The sequence below is a fragment of the Gouania willdenowi genome, chromosome 8 (assembly GCF_900634775.1).
Source record: "Gouania willdenowi chromosome 8, fGouWil2.1, whole genome shotgun sequence".
NCBI classification, from domain to species: Eukaryota; Metazoa; Chordata; class Actinopteri; order Blenniiformes; family Gobiesocidae; genus Gouania; species Gouania willdenowi.
Genome location: NC_041051.1, coordinates 18,783,945 through 18,806,905, shown reverse-complemented (window position 1 = coordinate 18,806,905; position 22,961 = coordinate 18,783,945). Strand labels below are relative to the sequence as shown.

The following is a 22,961-nucleotide window of genomic DNA, read 5'->3' as shown; positions in this document are numbered from 1 at the left end:
GACACTGACCATGAGCTGGAAGAAAAACCAGGCCTGCTGTAGAGCTGCTTCTCTCACTGCACTGGTGCTGACCACCCACTGTAAGGCCAGCTCCTCATGCAGCAGCTAGGCAAGAACCAGGGGGAGTCAGTTTGACAAAAATAAGATCATAAGGATGCAAGTAGAGCTTTATTAAATTAAATGAAAACTGTATTCAATAGGGTTAGGTTTAAAAAAAAAAAAAAATATATATATATATATCAATTTAAGTCGATCATTTAATACCATGTGTATCTCAGCGCTGAATTCGTAATGTAAATGTAATTTTTTTAATATAATGCATAAAGTTAGAGTTTCTACAATTAGGTTTTTTCTTCTTTTTTTTAAATCTCGTCTGTAGTCTAGTAAAATTGATACTGTGACTGAAATATCCTTAACCAAATCGACTGGACTCTAATTGAATCGCGAATCAAATCGAATCAGGCCCTCGTGAATCGAATCAAATTGATTTGGAAAACTCTAATCTATACCGAGCTCTCGAAAATAAAACTCTGTTATTACAGTTTAACAGCGGATTAGAAGAATATCACCATAGCTATGAATAACAGACCTAAACGTGTCAAAAACTGGATCCCATCGTGTTGCGGCTTAAAAGCACTCAAAAAAGCTGGTGGAAATTTTAAGAAAATGGCTTCAAAAAGAACAACTACAAGCGCAACTGGAGACTTTGTAAACTTCCCTCATTAATTATCACAAACTGGATTCAGACCAGGGCAATAATAAAGGGCATAGTTTTGAAATCAATAGGAAAGTTTTTATACTCTGTGACGTCTCCTTCGAATATATGATATATTCTCTCCAAACTTCAAGTATCCTGCACCAAATGTAAACAGTCGGATGGATGTTGAAATGTCATTAGTGATGATGAGAGTTAATAAAATTAAAGGGTTAATGAAGGTTAATAAAGGCTGCTAAAATGTTTCACTTTGTCAAGGCTGATGCAACGTTTACCTTCTTGATAATCTGCCTTGTGGGAACAGAAAACAAGGCCACGCTGTCCAGAAAGGCAGACATGCGATTGGAGCCGCGGTCGTTTGCCTGACATGGAGTGATGGTGAGTTGAACACAAAAAGATGAGGACAAAAAAAAATTGGTGATGGTGAATGGAAACAAGTGAGAGGCCAGAGATCTGCCTGTGAAATCCATTGAGTGCAAAGAAGGGAAGAAAGCGGAGATGCTTCAGGCAGCGAGCGGGTGAGAGCTCACATTATCTGTTGGGCGGCAGAGGACGAGCGAGTGGGAATTGATGGGTAAGGTGGGGGTTAATGTGTTAGAAGGGTGGGACATAGACGGATGCAGATGAGGGACGACCCACGAGTGTTCATCATCATCATCATCATCATCAAAGGAGGAAAAGGAAAGGTTTGGCACCTGCTTGAGCTCACAGCTGGAGTTTGGGTTCCGGCGTAGCACAGATCTCGACCCCCCAGGGGCATAAGCAGAGTTTACCCAGGAGTGGGAGCGGTCAATGCCCTGCCGTAAGCCACCAGAAACACACAAACACACAAAACACACACACACGTGTGGCAAGAGGCAAGGGCACAATGAGTAAAGGGAAGGACTACTCTTTAATGAACAAACTCAAGCAACAAAACACTCAGGAAGTCACAGGACTGAGTAAATAAAACACAAGGGACAGAAGCAGACTACATGATTGCATTGATTGATGGAACAAAGGCTGTTAAATCTTCTGTAAACAGACAGAGCAACACAAAGTCAAACCCACTGAACACCAAAGGGCAAAAAGACACAGAAGGGATAAAAACATTGAAACAGCTTTAATCATTTGGCTCTATAGGAATTAAAAAACAGGTTTAAAGTCACGCAGATTAAGTTTGAGCAGCAAAGGTCACGAGGTTCAAAATTTAGAAACTATTTAGACGGTTCTCACAGAGGACAGGCCCAGCTCACCTTGTTCCCGATGATCCTCTGCACCTCTTCGTCAGGGGAAATGGGCGTTGAGGCCAAGTCGGGGTTTGAGTTGCTGATACTTTTGGAGCGTGACAGGAGGAGGCTGGATGGACGAGCTGCTGCCCTCGAGAGGGTCGCAAACTGCATGGGCATCTCATAGGACTGCATAGTAGCAGCTAGAATGAAACAAAACAAGTCAATATTCTAAATCAGTTGTTCTCAAACTTTCTTTTGGCTCAAGTACCCCTCTTTTTCTAACTTTTGAATCCAAGTACCCCCTTTGTTCAACAAGAAGATTTTGCTCACAATTCTGTGAAAAAATAACAATAGAGCATAAAGATGGAATGAATGAGTGATAACACACATTTTAAAGAATCTCACTGTGTAAATAGGTGGAATAAAACAGTATTTAGTGCCTCCTGAAAAGATGAATTCCTATAGTTTTTATCATTTCTGGTCATCTCCCTCCTGGTGTGGGACTAAGACTAACCCTTGTATTATCAGCTCATGTTCTAATCAAGATCATTTCTATCATCATGTTGTGTCATTTTGTGTTTTTGGTGTAATGTTGTGTATTTTGTTGTTGTTTGTCTGTTCTTTGGTATATTTTTCTCTTGTATTGTGTGTTTTTGTTGTCGTTTTTGTGTTGTTTTGAGCGTGTGTGCTTTTAGTGTCGTTTGGCTGTTTCTTATGTCATTTTGTATGTTTCTCTGTTTTGTGTATTTTAGCTCATTTAGTGTGTATTTTTTGTCGTTTTGTCTGGATATTTTTCTCTTATTTTGTGTGTTTTTGTTGTTGTTTTGTGAGCTACTGGTATTATTTGGTACAATTATAATTTTTAACTAAAAATAAACATTGTAGAACCCCTTATTTGTTAATTTTCCTCTCTCTCTCTCTCTCTTGCATACCCCTAGGGGTACATGTACCCCCATTTGAGAAACCCTGTCCTAAATAAAACCAGTGGCTCCTGCTTCTTTCCCACAGGTTCCAGTAAAACCTGACGACTGACCTGTGGGGGGAACTGCAGGTTCTGCGGAGGGAAGGCGGAAGCAGTAGTGGATGTAGGAAGCCAGCAGGTTGTTACGACCGTGTTGATCTTGGTTTCCCTCCAGATTTTTGTGGATCTGGTTGACTAGCAGAGCCATGGCTTCAAAGGCAGCTCTGCCCAGGTTCACTGCAGGTAAGAGAGGGAATGCAGTCCCTGGACACTGAGCATGTGGGTGGAGTCTGAATGCGTCTGAAAAGCAGCAGTGGACTTCACATGCTCACCGATTTGTCCCGCGATGACTGGAGGGTAGACGATGAGCTGAATGAGTTTGTTGAGCAGCTGATGCAGGAATCTGACGCACGTGTCGAGCAGAGCTCCTTTTAGGGAGGCCATGCTGGCCTTCAGCTCCCCCTCCATGTTGGCCTCGGTGATGATGACGTCTTTCAGGCGGAGGGGGAAGGCGTACTCCTCCAGGACGTAAACCAGAGTGAAGAACCTATCCAGGTGGGGGTCCTGATGAACAAACCCAAAGGAAACTTTCATGAATACTGCGCCGTGGATCACTAGTGTACCTTTACTGCCCCCTAGTGTCCTAAAGGGAAACATTGTTACATTTTCAGGTATGACAATGTGTGGTTTCTTTAACAGATGTGTTACCTTCAACTTTAAAATAACTAAAGATTTCTATATCAAGAGTTTTGTGAATGAGGCAGAAACCTCAAAATGTCACTACCAAAACAATTATAAACCTGCGGTGACTTTAAAAATATGAAAAACATGTAGTTAGCCCACCTTTGAACGGTGCTAACATCAAACTTTATTCTAGATGAGTAGATTAAGAAAATGTGTGCTTAAAAAAACAAAAAAAACCTGTTAAACCAATTGGGATAATTCCTATTTGAAGCATCATTGAATCCACCAATAAATCCAAACTTAAAATCAAAATATACATTTGTAAAGCTGTAAAGTACACATCGTAATGTAAAACAAATTATTTTTTCTAAATGGTAAATGGACTTGATTAATAATCAAGTCCATTATTCCATTGTTGTTAAAATTCAACCATTTAAAATAACAATGGAATAAAAGCAATAGATTGTATGTCAAATGTTTTATTTTAGTTTATGCATTAAAATAAAAAGTTCCAGCCAAGCCATGTGATAAATATTACAATACGACACCTAGATCTAATTAATGTGCGATTGATAACGAGCTACACATTAAATTCAGGTGTGCTGATGCAAGGAAACATGTTGAAAAAGCAGCTGGAAATGTTTTTTTAATTGGTGACGAGCGCTATGTAAATAAAGTTAAAATGAATTGAATTCAAATACACACAGCTGGGTTTGACTGCTGCTTTCGATTGCACTCGGAACCCGGATAAATCCGACAGAACAAATCGGAAAAGTGCAATAAAAGGGCCCTTGGGTTCGGGACCCCGACTCGGGAACTCTGGCAGGATCCAAGCAGCCCGAGTCAGTCACAATGATGTTTTAGCAAAGTGGCGGCGCCCTCTGTTAGACGTATATAGTCACTTTCTCCTCAACTTTTTCTTTTATGTGCCGTCTAATTTGGTATGTGTGTTACTAAAAGTGCAGAATAACTCTGTAGTGGTATTTCCATCCCCACTCTGTTCAGGTGAACGCAGCTCTGCTTCAGTAATGATACCTGTATAGTTCAATGAAGCATGCAGGATCCCCACCACTGGTGCGTTAAAGTGTAGGACGTTTCTCTTTCTCTCTTACCCTTAAGGAGCTCATATATTTCTCCAGCAAACACAAAAAATATAAAAACAAACATCAGCTGTGGCCAACCATGTTTTCCGAGTTTACTGAATGAAACGCATTTACCTCCAAGGTTGAAATTGACGACCCGGATCTTTCCAAGTTCCGAGTGCAATCGAATGCAGCATTAAAGACATATCCACATACCTGTGTGTGCACTGAAGAAGCCGCTGTCACCTCCACGTTGAACACTCCTTTGTGGTTGTCCACCCACTTCATTCCTGGGAGCTGAACCTGCAACAGAGTGACAACCAAGACATTGGACAGTCAGGTAGCTCACACACGAATGGCTAACGCCAAGCAACCTCAACACGGCCACACACGCTTACATCAGGTGTGAGCACTGAGTAGCTGGGTGGAGGCTTCTCCACAGACACGGGCAGGCTGAAGGATCCAGTGCGAAGCCGCCCGTGCTGCATCAGCGGAATCCACTGCAAGCAAGAAAAGAAGGAGACGCGTACTTTTTCAAAGACGTGGGGTGTGTGGGTTAGGATGTGAGCCAGCTGAAGGAATCCTTACAGTGTAGCCCACAGGAGTCTCCAGAGGAGTGTTCTGCTTGGGCTGGCAGCTGATGTGATAGAAAGTGAACAGGAGATGGTGGTTGTCTGTAAGGTTGGCAGGAATCTTCATCTTCATCTCCTCATAAAACTCTGGAGCCCTGGGAATCGAGAAGTAAGGTAACAGAAGTATATAAGGCCAGTGGAAGTGTGAAACACAGTCTAGCAGAAGATTAACAGGTGATTGAGCCTCACTTGTTGTGATAGATGATGGGTGTGTAGGCGTCTTTCATGAACTCAGCACAGCTGGACTTCCCAAAGATCACCTGCATACAAATCAGCCTTTTAGCCACAATTTGTCTTTTTTTTTTGTATAATTTGTAAATATTTCTGTATTATTTGCCCTTAAGCTCTAAGAAAAATTGAGAAAGTTCATTACATAACCATATATATGTACTTTGCTAACTACTATTATGTATATATTGCTATTTCTGTAGATGTCGTTGACAAAGGAAATCAGCACCTACTTTGTACTGTACGACATATTGTTATTGCTCAATTCTATACATTGGCAGAATCTGAACAAGGTTTTCTTTTTTTTCACCTTTTCTTATTTTTTCTTCAATCTTTTAATGTAATTATTATTACTATTATTTATTTATTTTTTTATTGTTTAAAGGCTTGATTTCTATGTGCATTAAACTCATTTGTATATATGTTTCAATATGCCCATCGCAAGGGGAATGAAGTCTATAAATTAGACTAATCACTAGCCACACATGAATAAAAAGTTGATCACAAAAATATTATTATTATATGCAATAAGAACATGAAAAGCTTTAAGTTTTGCACTTGAGTTTATTGACGAGTGATAAAAATTGGGATTTTTTTTAAATTTATAAAGACGTTTCAGAATATCTGATTTAGAGAAGAGTTGAGATAAATACACACAAAAAATATTTTCAAATACAATGACTATCGGCACTTGTGCATTTCTGATTAGAACAATTAATCTGAACATATGAGAGTTTGTTGACAAATTTAAAACAAATTTATTGGGGATAAATCAGTCGCGACAAGAAAAGCATAATTTATGGAAAAGGTGTTTCCGGTTTCCAAGAGTTGGATCATATGTAAAAAGCATTATTATTCTTAGTAATGTTTTATATGTATAGGGGGTATTTATCATTTGATAAATAATGAATAAATGCATGAACGAGATTGGTATTTGTTTTGCGGTGGAAAATGTAACTCTTTGAAGTTCAATCCTTTAAAGCGATAACATAGGGTATATAGTCTTTCACAGCCTGAAGCTGCTCTTTCTCGCTATGATTTCTCTCCCCTGAGAACACTGTAGTCACAGTCATTTGATCCTCCCTGACTGTGACTCACCGGCAGAGCCAGACCGGCATCTTCTCCTGCCATGAACTGAACCTTCACAGCGATGTTCCTCACAGATCCCTGACGGCTGCTGAAGTTCAGACTCTGTGGGTAAACGTAGAGCAGGTTCCTGTCGGCACCGGAAAAACAACAAATCAGAATAAAAAAACAACAAATGTATAATCATTTAACATTAAGTTTCACAAGTGTACACACGAGGATCAAATGACCTTGTGCTGGTCTTACTGGGTGAGAGTGGGCCTCATATTTGGTCCAAGGTAAGCATTCAAGGTTATGAGTACACAGATTTTGAAAAATGTTGATTTTTTCCATTTGCTTAAATTATCCAACACACTGATCATGCTCATTGATAAGCATCATTGTGACATACTGGACCATCACTGGAATGTTGAGCAAGTCCCTTAACCCTAACTGCTCCCTGGGTGTAATTGTGTGTATGTAGCTGTACATATATGACAATAACAGCTGATTATCATTCTCATTAATACTTTATGTATTTAGCTAGTATTCGTGAACTATTTGTTGAAATTAGCATGTCAGTGTTAAATGTTAAAGACAGGTCGATGGGACGAAGGCCAGGGATGAGCCAGCCATCAAACCTTGACTGAGCTAATGATTGACTCTGTTATGCTTTATATTTAGCATGTGGACGCAACAGCAAACACCCAGTAGAAGCATCACTGCACAGTCGACCAATCCAAGATATATTTTTTTTTATTAACTTTATTTCAAAATTCTCCTTTGGCCTAAAAAACTCACAGAATGATCTGGACTCTTAGTTGGCTTTGTGTGGCTGTGAGTTTTGTCGGCGCAGGCCTGATAGCGCAGACCAGCAGGGTGGAAAAAAAGGCTGCTCCACGGGAAGAACTCAACCTGCTCATATTTAGTGTCGTGCAATTCAGTGATTCCCTGAACAATATCTACCAAACCACTGAGGCCAAAATGGGACAAATCCAGCAGGCGCTGCAGAGCCACGAGGAGGCGCTTCAGACGCTGGGGGCAAAGACAGAGCGTGCAGCAGAGGTGAAGAAGCAGATGAAAGAGGCGCTAGAGCTGCTACAGGTAAGAAAACACAGCACAGGTTTACAGTGTGAGGCTGGGTAATGCTCAGCTTTAGAATGGGCAATCAAACTTAGATCGTACGTGTTGGAACGAAGGGAGATTAAACTTCTGAGATAAAAGCAGTGGAGCAGACAAAACAAGGCTGATGTGGTGTAGTGATAGAGATACAGCAACGGCTTTCAGTTTCATTGTGAAATTAACTACATTATTAGACAATCTGATAATCTATATCCTAAAGTATGCAAATTGTAATAAAAACAGTGTATTATTTAGAATATAAATAATAATAATAACAATAATGCATTGGATTTTATATAGCGCTTTATCATAGACACTCTTTACAGAATTAAGGCATTATTATTTCACTCCACACTTAGCGGTGGTAAGCTACTACTGTAGCCACAACTGCCCTGGGGAAGACTGACGGAAGCAAGGCTGCCATAGTGCGCCATCGGCCCCTCTGACCACCACCAACACTCACACACTACATTAATACTAGGCAATGTGGGTGAAGTGCCTTGCCCAAGGACACAATGACAGACACCACTGGAGCGACTGTCCCCCACTGTGGCACCTGGAATTCTCAGTGGTCTCCCATCCAACCACTAACCAGGCCCAGACCTGCTTAGCTTCAGAGATCGAACGAGATCAGGCAATGACAGGATGGTATGGCCACATAACTACTAGGGGTGTCCCGGTCCAATATCGATATCGGACATCGGTCCGATATTAGCCTGAAAACGGATATCGGATTCAAACTTCAATTTTTTTTCTTTTGCAATTCATTTATTTATTTTATAAAATTGTAGAATACTGTAGATATTATGTTGAAAGTTTAAATGACTATTGTTCTCTGTTTGAGTGACATCACTTGATCAAGCCTTTTCTAACATTCCACACTATAAAATAAGTATTTTTTTATTAAAAAAATAAATAAAGTAATTAAAGTATGTATGATTCATGCCGATATTGTATCGCATCAATACCGGTATCGGCCGATACGCATGGTTGAAATATCAGTATCATATCGGAAATGAAAAAGTTGTATCCGGACATCACTGATAAATACAGCAGCAGCAGTCAGGAGCATCCATGCATTGCCACAAATTACACATTGGCCCATGTAAGACTCTCTAGCCGCTCTGCTCTCACATAGACTTACGTGAATCTCAATGATTGATTAACACATGTGACTGACTGTCGCTCACTCCATCGTGCGTGGCTAACGCATGGAAATGAATAAGATAAATGTCCTTCCACAGCAACAGCAACACTGAAGGTGTACGGTGGACCAAGATGTTAGCAGCGCTACACTTGTTGTAGATAGCCGAGCTACTAGCATGGCCTCAGACAGCAGAGAAAAGTTCCAGATGCAGAGCCCCCTCATGCAGCCTCAGACAGAGAAACAACTTCATCAAAAAAAGTGCAAATATGAAATTCAGCCAAACATTGCAGAGTTCTGTGCATCCTCTCAACCTCACCCTCCTCAGTAAAGTTGTAGCGAGTTGTATTTCACAGTTTCAGGGTGATTAATATGTTCTATTACTGCTATACGTTCAATCAACAAATGTTTGGTAGGTTTATTCTTTCAGAAAAAGAAATTTGTTTCCCACTGAAAATGCCAGTAGGCTAAATAATGAAATAATGCAAACAAGTGATAATTTTAAATAAGGTATTTTCTTGAGTGCGTAACAATTATTATTATTTTATATTACCTATTATTCCTCAACAGCATAGGTGAAATTCAGAAACAAATTTCACATTGTATACAAGTCACATTTTGGGCTGGGTGATATGAACCAAAACTCTTATCTCTATTTTTTTTCTCAAAATAGTGATATACGATATAAATGTCAATAGTCTTCACAGAAAGACAATTCTGGGTTTAATTTCCTGATGCAAAATGTCACACAGGCACATTTATTAACAAATAACTGCACAATATGTGTCGCTTTTTTCTTTTTCTCCTCTAAGGGACAGCACGTGTGAGTGAGTTCTGTAGTGTGGCTTGTTTAGGGGAAGGTCTGGGTTAAGAAGCACTCAGAAATCCATCAAACTGTGCCTTTCATGCTTTTCTGACAAGTGGCAAAAGCATCCACTCCTAAAACGAGTATTTTGATAAAAAATAAGCTATAAAATACAAAAATCAGTTTTTATCTTGATTGTCGATATATCTCCCAGCCCTAGTGACATTACATTGTGCAGCAGTAGGGGGCACGGGGGCAGGTTTAGTGTAAGAAGGGGTACAGGTTTGTGAAAAGTTTGGGAACCACTGATCTATATGATCTGTTTTCAGTCCCAGATGGCCGAGCACCAGGCTGACATCAGACGAACACGGGACCTGCTGAGCAGCGTGGAGAAGGAAGAGGTGAAACTGAGCACAAAGGTGAAGAAGTTGGAAAAAGACCTCAACAACTCGCTCAGCATTAAAAAGCTGCAGGTACCTACAGGCTGCTGTCTAAGCTCCAGATGTGTGGAAAAGTTCCTGGTAACCTACATTTAATAATCTCTGACTTCCGTTTCTTCCTCTCCTTTACAGGAGCGAGCAGAGGAGCAGAGCAATGTCCTACAGACTTTACAGCATTTAACTCAGGACCAAAGACGAGCTATTGAGTCTCAGAACAAGCAGATCTCCAAACTGCAGAAGATGATAAAGGGCAGGATTTAAGCATTTTATATCTCAGCGGGGGTTTGATCTTTCTGCCCGAAGTCACATGTGCACGCTGGAAAAGGACTTGTCGTGCACGCTGAGGATGAGTGGGTGCAGAAGAAGGATCCTGGCTATTAAGCTAACAATGATGTTCAACCTTTGATTTACTCCCAGTCTGAACAAGACAAATTATCTGCAACTTCTCGACATCAGTGCACTCCTGTCTAAAACCCATTACACAGAATACAGTACTTTTTTGTACACATGTCTTCCTCATCCCATATTTTTTTATCATTTGTTCTTTGGCCTCGACATGCTTTGTAAACATTATTTGAACGAGTTGTGACTGTCGCCTTGACATATTATTAAAGAGCGTTTGTCACATTGTAAAATCTAGTGTTAAACTCAGCAAACACAGAGTCATGCGCCCACTGCCTGACAGAGAGTGTGTTTGTTCTATAGGTCAATGCACATGTGTGTGTGTGTGTGTATGGGGGGGTGAATTCATTCTAAATTCATGCGCACCAGTCCAACGTACGCTCAAATCAACCCGTACCCAGCGCCTGCAAGTCTGATCTACATTTTCCATAGACTTAGAATGGGTACACGGGCACAATGCACAAGTCACGTCCGCATACACATGAAAGTGTATGCGCACATACGCCACACCTGGATGTGCAACTTACAAACATAAATATATCAGTCACACGTAGACGCAGGTGTGGTGAGTGAAGCTCCAGCGATCAGGTGCGCTTCACTATCGATCACCGTCTACGTGACATGCAAACACTTAGAAAAAAATACTAGGCGCTTAGGCGTACAGGTGTGTACACGTGTCCAGGTATGCAAGTGTGTCTGTGAGCACTGAGTGTATAACGGACCACCATTTAGTCCGCTTACAGTCTGTGTTACGACACCCGTCCATAGAGTGGTAGTGACTGTAGTGTTACGCTGAGTCAGATCGTTGCTGTGAATGGACAGGATACGACACTCAATACTCACACACACTTGCTGACGTGCACGCGTAGTATTTTTTTCTAAGTGTTTACATGTCACGTAGACGGTGCTACATAGTGAAGGGCACCTGATCGCTATAGCTTCACTCACGCCACACCTGCCACTACACCTAACTACTTTAAGTTTAGTGAAAGTTAGGCAGGCAGGTACACGTGTGATGGACTGGCACGCATGGATTGAGAATGGATCCACCCCCCATAGTGTGTGAGTGAGTGTGTGTGTTTGATGACTACACACCTGTAGCTGGTGTGTGGTGTGTAAACGTAGCGAGCTGGGAACTCCAGCACCTCTTTGGTGGGCCTGACACGGAGGTCGGGGTAAGGCTTTACGTGAAGCAGCTCTGGTGACAGGCAGTAATGCGGAGAGTCCGGAGCTGGAGAAATATCAATCTTCAACTGGGCTGTAAGGAAAAAAAACAACACCACACACACGCGCACACACACGCACACAGATTATTCAGAATATATTCAGAATCCATACAATTCACATTTGATTGTAAGAACATCACATTCAATAGATCCAAACTGGACTTAAATAACATGCAACAGAAACTTAGCTCTCCCTTTAATATAAGGATCCGGTGATGAAACTCTAAAAGTAGAATTCAGGAAGTAAGAAAGTCTCACGTCGGAGATTTTAGTTCTTCTCTGTCGTGGTTACCTGTGACGGGCCTCAGGCGCCGCAGAACAGAGGAAGGCCGACGCATGTCAGCCAGATACTTGTAGAGGTCTTCATCACTCAGTCTGTCCCCCTCCTGACACACAAGTAGGAAAGCCCATAGGATGCAGTTTTATGCAGTGCAAAATCTAATGTCATTATGCTAGTTTTACACTAAGGTTCCTGGTACTGTAGATCCTGTAGGAGGATGTTTGGATCAGTGGGTCCCAAACAGGGGTACAGAATCACATTGAGGGGGTACTCAGAAAGATTCATTTAAAAATAATCAGTAAATGAGTAAATTGTTCATTTTTAGACTTTTTTTTGTGACAAATTCACCACAAAAAAACAGCACTATTACTCAATAAAATATGATATTTTCTTGTAATTTATTGAAACAGGATTATTTTATGTCATTAAGGCTATTTTATCACACTACTGACAATAGGAGACAATAATTAGCAACATTTAACATAGCAGACCGCATTGGGATTTTTTTTTTTAATTAAATAAATTCCACTTTAAATTCCATTAATTATTTGTAATATTAAGTCTTAGGGAACCAATGTTCAAGACTAAGTTAGGGATTTAGGAGAACCCACTGTTACAAAATAAAAAAGCATATGAAATTATGGAGAGGGTACTTATAATATGAAGTGGGGTACACATGATTGGGCAAAGGGGGTACACAGGACAAAAAAGATTGGGAACCACAGGTTTAGGTGGTTGTGTTGCATTCAAGTGGTGTGAGGTGTGACAAATTGAATCTGTTGCGCAGCAAAACAAGCACAAAGCATTGACTGTGTGAGTGTACTGCAGGGATTTAAAGGGTGTGTTGGGAAATGCTTCATTTGACCCTCCCAGAGCACACAGAGCTACTACAGCACTGCAGAGCTCCCCAATTTCAATAAAATAAAATAAAAAAAATACACATTTATTTTACACTTTAGTGGCAGTAAGACAAGCTTGAATAGATTTACTTTAAAATGTTTTTAAGGGCTATACTGTACAACAATTTATGTTAAAATGAAAATATAACAAGTAATAAATAATTTGAAAATTAAGATATTTTTCATCAAATTGTTGTGTTTGGTCTATAATATATATAGAAAAAAGAATTCAGTAAAAAGTAATGGGTAAAATAATAATAAATTACATATTATTGAATTGGATTTTGGATTTGATTTAATTAAATATTGAGTGCAGCAATATTGAAATCTGTGTCTCTTTGTTGGCATTAACATCTTCAGTAGTTTCTGACCTGTTTGAAAAAGTTGGTGACGGTAAGTGTCGCTGGACGGAACGTAGCAAAGTTACACACGTCGTCCCCCACGCTCATTCGTTCAAAGCCCTTCTTCTTCCTCTCGTTCCACGTTCCATGACCTTTGCGTTCTTGCACACATTCAAAAAAGGACAGCGTTAGGAAGGCTGCACATTACATTTCAGTGACGGCTGTAGTTAATCTACCACACGGCAAAGTGCTTGGATGATGGCAGTACCAGAGTCCGAGTCGAGCTCGCAGCGGTCCAGTCCTCCCACGCTGCTCACTATGTTGACCAGGTGAATGGCTGTCCAGGCGAAAGGCATACGGAAACGTCCCAGACGACTGCACGACTGCTCGGCCTGCAGACGCAGCTTCTCCAGTTTCTCCTTGTGCTGCGGCGGAGACACGGGAAGACATAACATGAGCCGACGATACGGAGTCACCTGATTTATCTGATTTCACAGATGGTGGTGAACACTGCAGGGACTCGAGTCATGTTTATGACTTCGGACATTTACGTTACCTTAGTGGAATCTGATTCTTTCATAACCATGTAGGGTTCACAGCACTCGCCGATGTCTCCTTGTTGAAGGACTTTCTCAAGCTACAACAAGATGAAATAATATTTAACAAGTCCTACAATAGAGAGACAATAATAAACAAATGATCGATGCACCTTAATGACCAAAAAGATATCAGCTGAAGGGTATGTGATGGAGAAAATGGCAGAACGGGCCAGAGTGGAGATGGCGACGTGAGGTGTGTGAGGTTTGAGTAGCCCTTTCATTGAATCCAAGTTTAGGTCGAAGTGGAAATTCTCCGAGATCTGTTGGAGGAGAGATACAGTAAGTGGGAATCAGCCAGGGAGGGGGAAGAGAGGGAGGGATGATGATAATGGATGTGCACGTCAGGGGGGTTTTAATTCACTTTTGATCCAGAGATCTGAACCGAAAGACCACTTAGGCCTTTTTGAGACGAGGGGAAATTCAATTAGCCAGGAATGATCTCAGCATTACGTACGTGGTTCCACTGACTGCAGTAGACTCACCATGATGCATAAGAAGTGATGCAGTTGTACGAAAAATATACCTTTTTCTTTTCTTTGATGTCATACAGTGCAAGGGTTCCAAATATTGGCTCGATTTCTATTTCAAACCTGGAAAGATAAATTAAAAAAAAGGCATGAAATGACAGTGAGTGGAGTAAGAAATCATTAGGGATGTTTTCCCAGAAATGATCTCAGCGTGAGAAAAGTAATGAAGAAAATAAATGTTCCCTCACTTCAGAGACAAACACTTGACCATGATCCTCTGGCCACAATGTTCTTTGGGCACTTCAGGGGGAGAGCATCTCTCGACCGCTTCATCCTGCCACGAAACCGCATAACATTTACACAGATGCCATGGCAACACAGCGGCAGAGGAACAATGATGTGTACACACAAAGACATAAAGACAGGGATAGAGCGACAAGGAACGGAGAGAAAAAACACTCCTTGAAATCAGAAATGGGATAAAAAAATAAAAATATATCACAGACATGTTGAATATTGTTCCTGTAAAGAATAAAAATAATAATTTAGACTCAAGTTATGCTAAAAGGAAACTAACTTGTCATGATCAAGGCTTTTATTTAACAACTTATCAACAACATTACACATACCAAGATAATTGATTTGGAATTATTTAGGAATCACATAAATCTATAGGATTTTATTAAAAGGAGTCCAACTTCTCCCTTTTGGAGTGGCCACAATAGCCCTTTACATATCCTTCCTTACTCAGTAAATCCATAAACCCTTCTGTGGACCAAGACTAAAACAGACCAAGCCAGAATGACTCAAACTAAATTAACTAATATTTCAAGCAACAAATGTAATCAAAGATTTTCCAAGGATTGAATTAAATCATGACTAAATCTTCTTAATGTTTGAGGGAGGGACAAGTTGTAAGTGTAATTGAATTTCACTCACAATCACATTTTGTTTATACACAAAGTGAACATGATAATGTGTTTTCATGAGGGATATCCACTCTTTTAAAGAAAACACATCAAATAAAAACCACCAATTACCACTAGGTGCTTTTATTTTGAAATGCATTATTGCAAGCAGCAATTTAAATGTAAAAACAATAACATGTCTATGACGTCACACAGGATGAAAGCTCTCCACAGTGCTGTCCTCTTCACTGACCCCCAACAAGCTGCTGTTACAAAATGAGTCTGCGTGAGAAACAGCTGTCGCCTTGAAAAATGTGAAACATGATATTATTCAACAGTTCCTCTGGAAATGTTGTGGCACATTGTTTTCTTTTCAAGTCAGGGATGAAACGTATGGTGGTGTTTATACGCCATGATGTACTATAATACTTTATTACTAAAATGGAATTTCAGTAAACGCAGAATAAATAAACCCAACATGGGAGAAGTCTTTTTGTTCCACATGTTGTCCCACAAACCTCATCAGGGGGCGGGTACAGGCCCAGCAGGTCGCCGTGGCGCCCATGCAGCCGTGCCTCGGTATTACGGCGATCCATGTCCTCCACGGCTGTTCTTTCCAGCACAGATGGAAGCAGAGCGTCTGGAGAGGAGTTCTTCAGGTCAAAGATGCTGGAGGCCCAGCTGCCCCGAGGGGTTTCATCGATACTAACCGACCGCCGCTTTGCGTCATCCTGAGGAGAACAGGACTAAGGGATGAGATCATGCCTTTGGATGAGATCATGTATCTGACTTTCTCCTCAAGAAAAACAAAACAGTGGAGAAACATGTGTTTCAGATCCACTTAATGCTATCGATAAACATTACGTATGATTCATCTGGATGAAGAAATACTGCAATCATCCAGCATGAGACTCAGTCCAAACTGGATGACCACACCCATTGGGTTATATTCTTTTGTTTATGACATTATATGGAGGACAATTACTGGAAAAGCTGCTGCTCTTAAGAACCTATTAGTGCTGACTAATGACTCCGTTTCAGAGATAAGAAGTCATTTCTCCATTGGGATCTGGCTCAGGATCAGGATCTGGTACCTGGTCATCCTGACGCTCAGCAGCTGCAGCCTCGTCCAGTTCAAAGGTCTGTTTGACCAGCCCTCGCTGCCTCTCCCTCTGACGCTCAGAGTTGTGTGGTGTGCACGTGGTGCTGAAACGCTGATATCTGCAGAAGGAATGAAGAAGAAAGAAGAAGAAAGAAGAAAGAAGAAGAAAGAAGAAAGAAGAAGAAAGAAGAAAGAAGAAAGAAGAAGAAAGAAGAAAGAAGAAGAAGAAGAAGAAGAAGAAGAAGAAGAAGCAAAAAAACATGTCTCTACAAATGTCATGCCTGTCAGTGATGTGAGTGGTAAAGAAGTGGACATGGTGTAAATTAGTTGAGCTGCTAGTCCTGATGTAAGCACTTACTTCCTTTGAATGACAAGCCAGTCATCTGTGTAGACGGCCAGGGCATCTCTCACTCTGGGATCCAGTGAACTACAAAGAGAAACACATTAATAATGAAGCAAAGCCTGCTCTGATATTTATGTCCATTCAGTGTGGAAGAGGAGAAGACTTTGTTCCCATCTGTAGTAATGTCTGACATTAGTGATATTGATGCACTGTGCACGCGTGTGCATGTCTGAGTGTTGTTGTGTTTGTTTGGCCTTTTAATGGCTGGACTCACTCGTCCTCCTCAGGCATGGGGGGCTCCAGTGTAGTGCACTCTTTGTCCAGCTGGAGGAGCTCCAGGTCGTCCTGAGGGAACTCCATCAGCTGCCTGAGGGGCCCCGGCTCCACCCCGGGAGCGTGACTGCTCACATACTCCTCAAAGTCCACCGGTTCCACAACCTCCGTCAGCGGCAACTGTCAGTCAGCATTAGACCATTAGGAACCAGTGAGAACGACTCAGCCGTCCTTCACAATATAATCTGATCAACTGGATTAGAAGCATTTATGATAAGACTAAGGAGAGTGGGGCCCGTCCTGGAGTCTAATTCATTTTTAATGACATTTACATAGAGGCCTGCATATTCAATACAGAATGACATCATTGCATTGTTCAGATTCACACCCCCAACCCTAAAGTTAAACAAACACACTTCATTTGTTGAGTCTTCACTTTACATGTAAGAAGTATTCGCTGTGAATAATTTCAGAAAAATGATTTAGTCACACAGACTTGCAAAGGAGAAAATAACTATGCCTGACATAAGTAGACACATTCAAAAGTTGCATTTATAAGCAATAAAAAATAGTAAATAAAAAATAATCTACTGGAGCATTCATTGCTACTAGGGCAGTGGTAACCCAGCCTTTTTTGGATCGTGACCCCACTTTGATATTGAAGAATTTTTGGCGACCCTAAAGACACTTTTTTCTAGAATTACATTTTGATCATGTATTACAAATACAGCCAGGACAAGTTGTGCCAGTTCGGAATTTTTTCTAAATACATGCCATGGTAGATTTATATTTATTTCACAGTTGTTGAAGATTTGTGTTTTAAGAATGTGTTTTTTAATCAGTCTATTTTCTTATATATATATATATATATATAAATTTATCAGGCAACCCCTAGGTTGAAAACACTGAAATAGAGCATATACCGTAGTGTAATTTTGTATATAAACAGGAAAACATAGAAATGTCTTGTACAAAGACTACTTTATAGACAGGGAAGCTCGGGAATGTTAAAGACAGGATTAATTTTCGCAGCTTGTCATTTAACAAACACTTGGTTTGATTGTTCAGCAATAATAGCTTGCGTTCCTGCAGATAATAGCGTCACAAAAACCACTTCTTCACTTGCTTGACGTTAGGATTAATCCCCATCACTGTCTTTGTTTGTCTCGGCCTAATAATCTAAATCTGATGAGTTCAACTTGTGTTATCCGTCACACAGCGCAGTTTGATCTCTCATGCAAAGGCGAAGAACCAAGGAGATCAAAATGTTTAATGTTTAGGATAAGTTTCCCAGATGTCTTAGGTGTTAGATTTGCGCTATTAAATTAGCTTTGGGTCCTGTTTACTTAAATGTCAACATTAAAAGATTAAGAAATCGAGGAAATTCTTCCATAAAATATGCAATTTTTCAATTAAACTATTTATACACATAAAAAAAAAAGAAAATAGAACAAAACAAAACACCACCAACATTCCAGCCCAGGCAGCGCTTGGCCCTGGGAGACATAATGACACCCCTGAACTAAAGCCACCGTTTCTCCAAACCTTCCCACCAGCCAACCATAGTAAAACTGATTTGATTTGTCACTGGTTGACTCACCGGGTGATGCCCGCTTCCACGCTTCTTAGACAGCTGCGGTGAGCCATAATCCCTGGACACTTGTTTTCGAACTTCCGCAGCGTACGTCCTACGAGAAGTCAAGCTATGAAAGTTAGAACCAGCGCCATATTCACGGGACAGACACAATATCATTTTGCTCAAATTAATGACATATATATGCAGTTATAACATTGTCTTTCAGGCACAATCAGGTGTCCAGAAAGGAAGAACAAAGTTTAAAAAAACCGCAACTATTTCTTTTGAATTAATTCTCTCTCTAAAGATAAACCAGTAATCAGAATACAATGGACTAGGGCTGCAAAGGGGAGGAAAATTTCTGGTGAATTTCCACTGGAACTTAATTTTGGGAATATCCGAAAATAATAAACTTTGCATAGGAATTATTTATTGTGGGAAATAAACAGAAATGGGCAGTGATGTAAAATAACTATTATTGTTCAAGCATAAATATCAGCATCCATTCAAAATAATTCAATTAAAAACATAGCATTTCAACTAGGGTTGCCAAATTCTGGGTATTTTCAAAGCTGGAAACTTTCAAAGGGAATTAATAGGACATTTTAAAAAATAAAGGGATGTTTTGTTAACTATGCATTCTAGCATCATCTAAAACATCAGCATCAGTTATTTAAAAGTCACTCCCAAGTTGAGGTTAATTCCAGTAAATAAATCCAATGAAAAGCTTATATTTGTAGAATATTCCCAAAATGTTTGGATCTCTATGGATCCAGGGTGTCGTGACAAAGTACTGCATCCATCTGCCTTTGGAAGCGTGACAATCGGTGAAATCACTTCTGGGTTTTATCCCCTGGTACTCGTAGCATTACTGAAGAACAGCAGCTGTTCTGAACGAGGACCGGACCTGATCTTACAGAGAGGTGGGAAGCTGGCCCCTGGCCCCAGGGAACAGGCACAGAGCCAGAACTCTGCTCATGTCCTTTCTGAACCAACGGTTAGCAGGAGGCTTGAAGAGAGACAAAGCAGGGAGAAAACAGGACGAGAGTAAAACAAAACAAAAAACAGCTGCTCTCAGAAGTCCACAATAATCTCTCATAAAAACAGCTGTGGACACTTGGGACACTTTTCCCATCATTCCAGTTTAAGGCTGGTTTGATGCACAAAGATGGTCAGGCCACTAAAGTAAAGTCTTCTCCTACATTTCTGCACTTACTACATCATAAGATGGACTTCTTGTATATAGGAGACTCACATTAAATCTTCTGATTCAATGCTGTGCTTCCAATAATGTGGAAACCGTATCTGCAGGAAAGAGGAAAGCTGTTGACCATTGCCTGTATGAACTCCTATTCCCACCCTTTCCTGCATCCTGCACTAAACAATAGTGTGGCTCCCAGTCTGGACTCAGGACTTTAGGAATGCACCATCACTTCAGGCTGAACTGGTGTTGTTCAGTCTGGACCTGGATCCACAATCCAACACTGACTCAAGGAAAGAGAAACTTCCCATCAGCACAATTACAATAACTCCAAAACAAACACATTAGATAGACTGATCTGAGTCCACGAGGTGAGAATAAATCCAACTCCTTCTGGACTTTTACCAGCATGTAAGAGTAATCCCTGCAGTAATCCTGCTTTACAGAGAGAACCAGTTCACAACATGTGGAAACAGGTCACTACAGTTTTGCTACGAGGCATTCACACAATCCAAAACACTTCAGTCCTCTTTGGTGCCATCATAACAACGCTTATGTTTTCCTTTCATTCGGATAAGAAGGTAGAAGAGCTCTAGAAGCCGCACAATAATAAAAAGAAAAGAAAAAGAAAGCCCTGATCTTGGCGGTGCAGCTCGTTGCTTACAAACAATGCCTTGCGATGATGCGGTAACCGCGACTAAAACCGGGAAATTAACCCAACAAAGTGGCACACATCGGGAACAGAAAGTGTCTCCACAGACAGGTTTGAGAACAAAAGAGCTGAAACTAGCCTTAAACAGCCATAATTGTGTGCACTCACACCTTACGATCCCTAGCATGGTGGCTATGCGCGCACTGCGTCCAGCAGGTCACTTTTACGCACGTCGAGCGGCTTAAACAATAACTTCAGTCCGCGTCTCACCGGTTGATTTTGTGAGCAAACGCCCTCCGTTCGCTGGCTGTTGAGGACATCGTGTGTCCCCATGTAAGGAGAAGCTTTCTGGTCGGGTTGAAGATGCCCCCTGTGGTGTGTAGTCCCCGGGTCAGGATGGGATGGACGCGCTCAGCTCTTCCTTCTCCACACTGGGACCGGGTTCAGTACAGATCCCTCCTTGGTCCTCCTAGTGGCCGGGAGCCGAACCACGGCTCTGACCGTCAAGTCCACCACAGGAAACTGCACCACATCTGAGATTATTTCAGAATAAAGGTCGTCTTCGCTTTTTCTCAACTTTCCAAGTCAGAAATACACAACTAAGTAACTCAGGTTTAACTAAAATAAACACACTGCTTCATGCTTTAATCGCAACGATCCCTGAAATGTCAACAGGTGCCCTTTTAAAATACATTTTCACTACATCCTGTTTTCTTGCATTTCTACTAATTTGACCTGAATAGAAAAGTGCACCATAAAGAAATCTCACCTGACCGGTTTAAATTGGCCAACCTCCACCTCAGCTTTGGGTTTCTCATGCGTGCGTCAGTTTGCAGTTAAAGCTGCAACTGTGCATTTCTTTCTTTTCTTTTTTTTTTTTTTTCTTAAAAAAACTTTTCTTTTATTTGTAATTCATAACAATACATACAAACAACTTATAAATGTAAGCAAAGCAATAAAGAAGAAGAAGAAAATACAACATGCTGTGCAATTCACATATTGCTCTCTGTTTCCTCTGTGAATTAATTCACTGCTTATGAGTCAAGAAGACCAATAAACTATAATAACTAACTAGGAACTCTAAAGCCAGGTTCCCAAATTGTAATTATCAAGCTAAAAAAAAAACAAAAAAAAAAAAAAAAAAAAAAAACCCACACACACACACACACACACAACAAAACAACAAATAAAAGCAGACAAGTTATCCTTTATGTTGTGTTAAAATGCTTTATTATAATGCATTAAAGCAATGCCTGCTCCTTAATAGGTATTGTGACTTTAAAACAAATGGATAAATAACAGAAATGCTGTGTCATGTGTGCAGGTCTGCTCGCTCTGCTGCCTTTGTTCTTCTGATTCAAAATCTCAGGGCAGGATTTTCTGCTGTGGCAGCACAATACAGCTGAAATTTTATATTGCATAATTCTGAAATCCTTTCCAGGCATGGCCTACAACATTAATGGAAAAATTTATTACCATCAGCAAGTTGTTTTGATGCTATTTGGATCTGAAAACTGACTTATGAACTGTGGGATGGTTAGTATGAACCATTATTATTATTATATTATTTCCATTTGAATGGCTAAAATGACTTGCAGAAAATGGGCTACAGCTACATACATATTTATAGAATTGTTCCAACAAACCTGCATACATGATAAAACAGCTTGTCAAAACAGGCTGTTGTACCATTACTCTACCTGCAGGTGGGGCTGTCCACCATAACTGGAAGGTAAAGGAATCCATTCTATACGTCTATGTGGCGACTGCAGAGAGATGCTGTTTTCTTTACAGATCTGGAACCTGAGGTGAGTGAGTGTATTGTTGGTGTGTTAAATAAGAATAAAATGTGTGAGAAACCAAAAAAGAAAAAATAATAATGCAGGTTATTTATTTATTCATTTTATTTAATCATGCATTGTTTTATTTATTTTTTGTCTGTCCAGTGTCCAGAGGATTTGTCGGCGTTTTTCCAGCTCATATTGTGCATAATGTGCACTACATCCTGGACAGGACACTAGTCAGCCTCTGGGCATCACAGACATCTCTGACAAACACTCATACAGAGTTATTTTAGGGACTCTAACCATATAGCCAACAGTACTGTATGTTTTGGGCACTAAGAGGAAAGAAACCTGCAGGAGTGCCAGAGGAAACCAAGACAAACATGGCGAGAACATGCAAATTCCCCACACATAGCAGGTATTCACCTAGACCTCTTCTTATGAAGAGGTCTAGAAGTAAATGGCAACTGGACTTGACTTATACATATAACACTAACGTGTATCTCAATGGGTCCTAATAACTGTTATTCACATTAACCTGTAACACACAAGAACAAACCAATGGCGACCGAGCAGCCATGCAAAGATCTTGGCCTCCATTGGTAGAGTTTTTCCCTTGCTCAAGGACACTTTGGCACAAAAATTGATTGAACTGCTATACTTCTGATCAGAGGATAGCCCTCTTTCCACGTGTTCTACCCTAACACTAACCATTGCTGTGCTAACACAGTTAGCATTTTATGAACCAAAAAGTATATCCAGTATACCATAAACTAAAGAAATAAATAAAAACTTGTCTACGTTTGATGGGAGTAAATG

General features: G+C 40.5%; 1 protein-coding gene and 1 pseudogene across 9 annotated transcripts in view; both read right to left on the bottom strand.

Annotated features, from left to right (window-relative positions):
* dock6 (dedicator of cytokinesis 6) overlaps positions 1 to 20,878 on the bottom strand; it is a 33,868-nt gene extending 12,990 nt beyond the window's left edge. Inside the window, exons 1-25 of one of the 9 annotated variants that reach the window (XR_003674581.1) lie at positions 20,629 to 20,870; positions 18,530 to 18,617; positions 16,931 to 17,109; positions 16,672 to 16,740; positions 16,306 to 16,432; positions 15,730 to 15,942; positions 14,552 to 14,637; positions 14,360 to 14,426; positions 13,947 to 14,096; positions 13,794 to 13,874; positions 13,506 to 13,662; positions 13,268 to 13,398; positions 12,010 to 12,103; positions 11,587 to 11,749; positions 6,612 to 6,729; positions 5,475 to 5,545; positions 5,242 to 5,380; positions 5,052 to 5,153; positions 4,870 to 4,956; positions 3,220 to 3,451; positions 2,960 to 3,124; positions 1,951 to 2,126; positions 1,411 to 1,512; positions 991 to 1,077; positions 10 to 105 (exon numbers count right to left, since the gene is read on the bottom strand). Coding sequence is in view for 7 of the 9 variants with exons in the window: in XM_028454332.1 (XP_028310133.1) it covers positions 10 to 105; positions 991 to 1,077; positions 1,411 to 1,512; positions 1,951 to 2,126; positions 2,960 to 3,124; positions 3,220 to 3,451; positions 4,870 to 4,956; positions 5,052 to 5,153; positions 5,242 to 5,380; positions 5,475 to 5,545; positions 6,612 to 6,729; positions 11,587 to 11,749; positions 12,010 to 12,103; positions 13,268 to 13,398; positions 13,506 to 13,662; positions 13,794 to 13,874; positions 13,947 to 14,096; positions 14,360 to 14,426; positions 14,552 to 14,637; positions 15,730 to 15,942; positions 16,306 to 16,432; positions 16,672 to 16,740; positions 16,931 to 17,109; positions 18,530 to 18,617; positions 20,629 to 20,678 (3,030 nt within the window). In the remaining 2 variants the exon portion in view is untranslated. Of the gene's footprint in view, positions 1 to 9; positions 106 to 990; positions 1,078 to 1,108; positions 1,251 to 1,410; positions 1,513 to 1,534; positions 1,765 to 1,950; positions 2,127 to 2,959; positions 3,125 to 3,219; positions 3,452 to 4,869; positions 4,957 to 5,051; positions 5,154 to 5,241; positions 5,381 to 5,474; positions 5,546 to 6,611; positions 6,730 to 11,586; positions 11,750 to 12,009; positions 12,104 to 13,267; positions 13,399 to 13,505; positions 13,663 to 13,793; positions 13,875 to 13,946; positions 14,097 to 14,359; positions 14,427 to 14,551; positions 14,638 to 15,729; positions 15,943 to 16,305; positions 16,433 to 16,671; positions 16,741 to 16,930; positions 17,110 to 18,529; positions 18,618 to 20,528 lie in introns of those variants that run through there. The other 8 variants (XM_028454332.1, XM_028454333.1, XM_028454334.1 and 5 more) reach the window with 8 other exon arrangements.
* Positions 8,245 to 8,362, bottom strand: LOC114469096 (uncharacterized; annotated as a pseudogene).
* Positions 20,879 to 22,961: the final 2,083 nt, after the last annotated feature.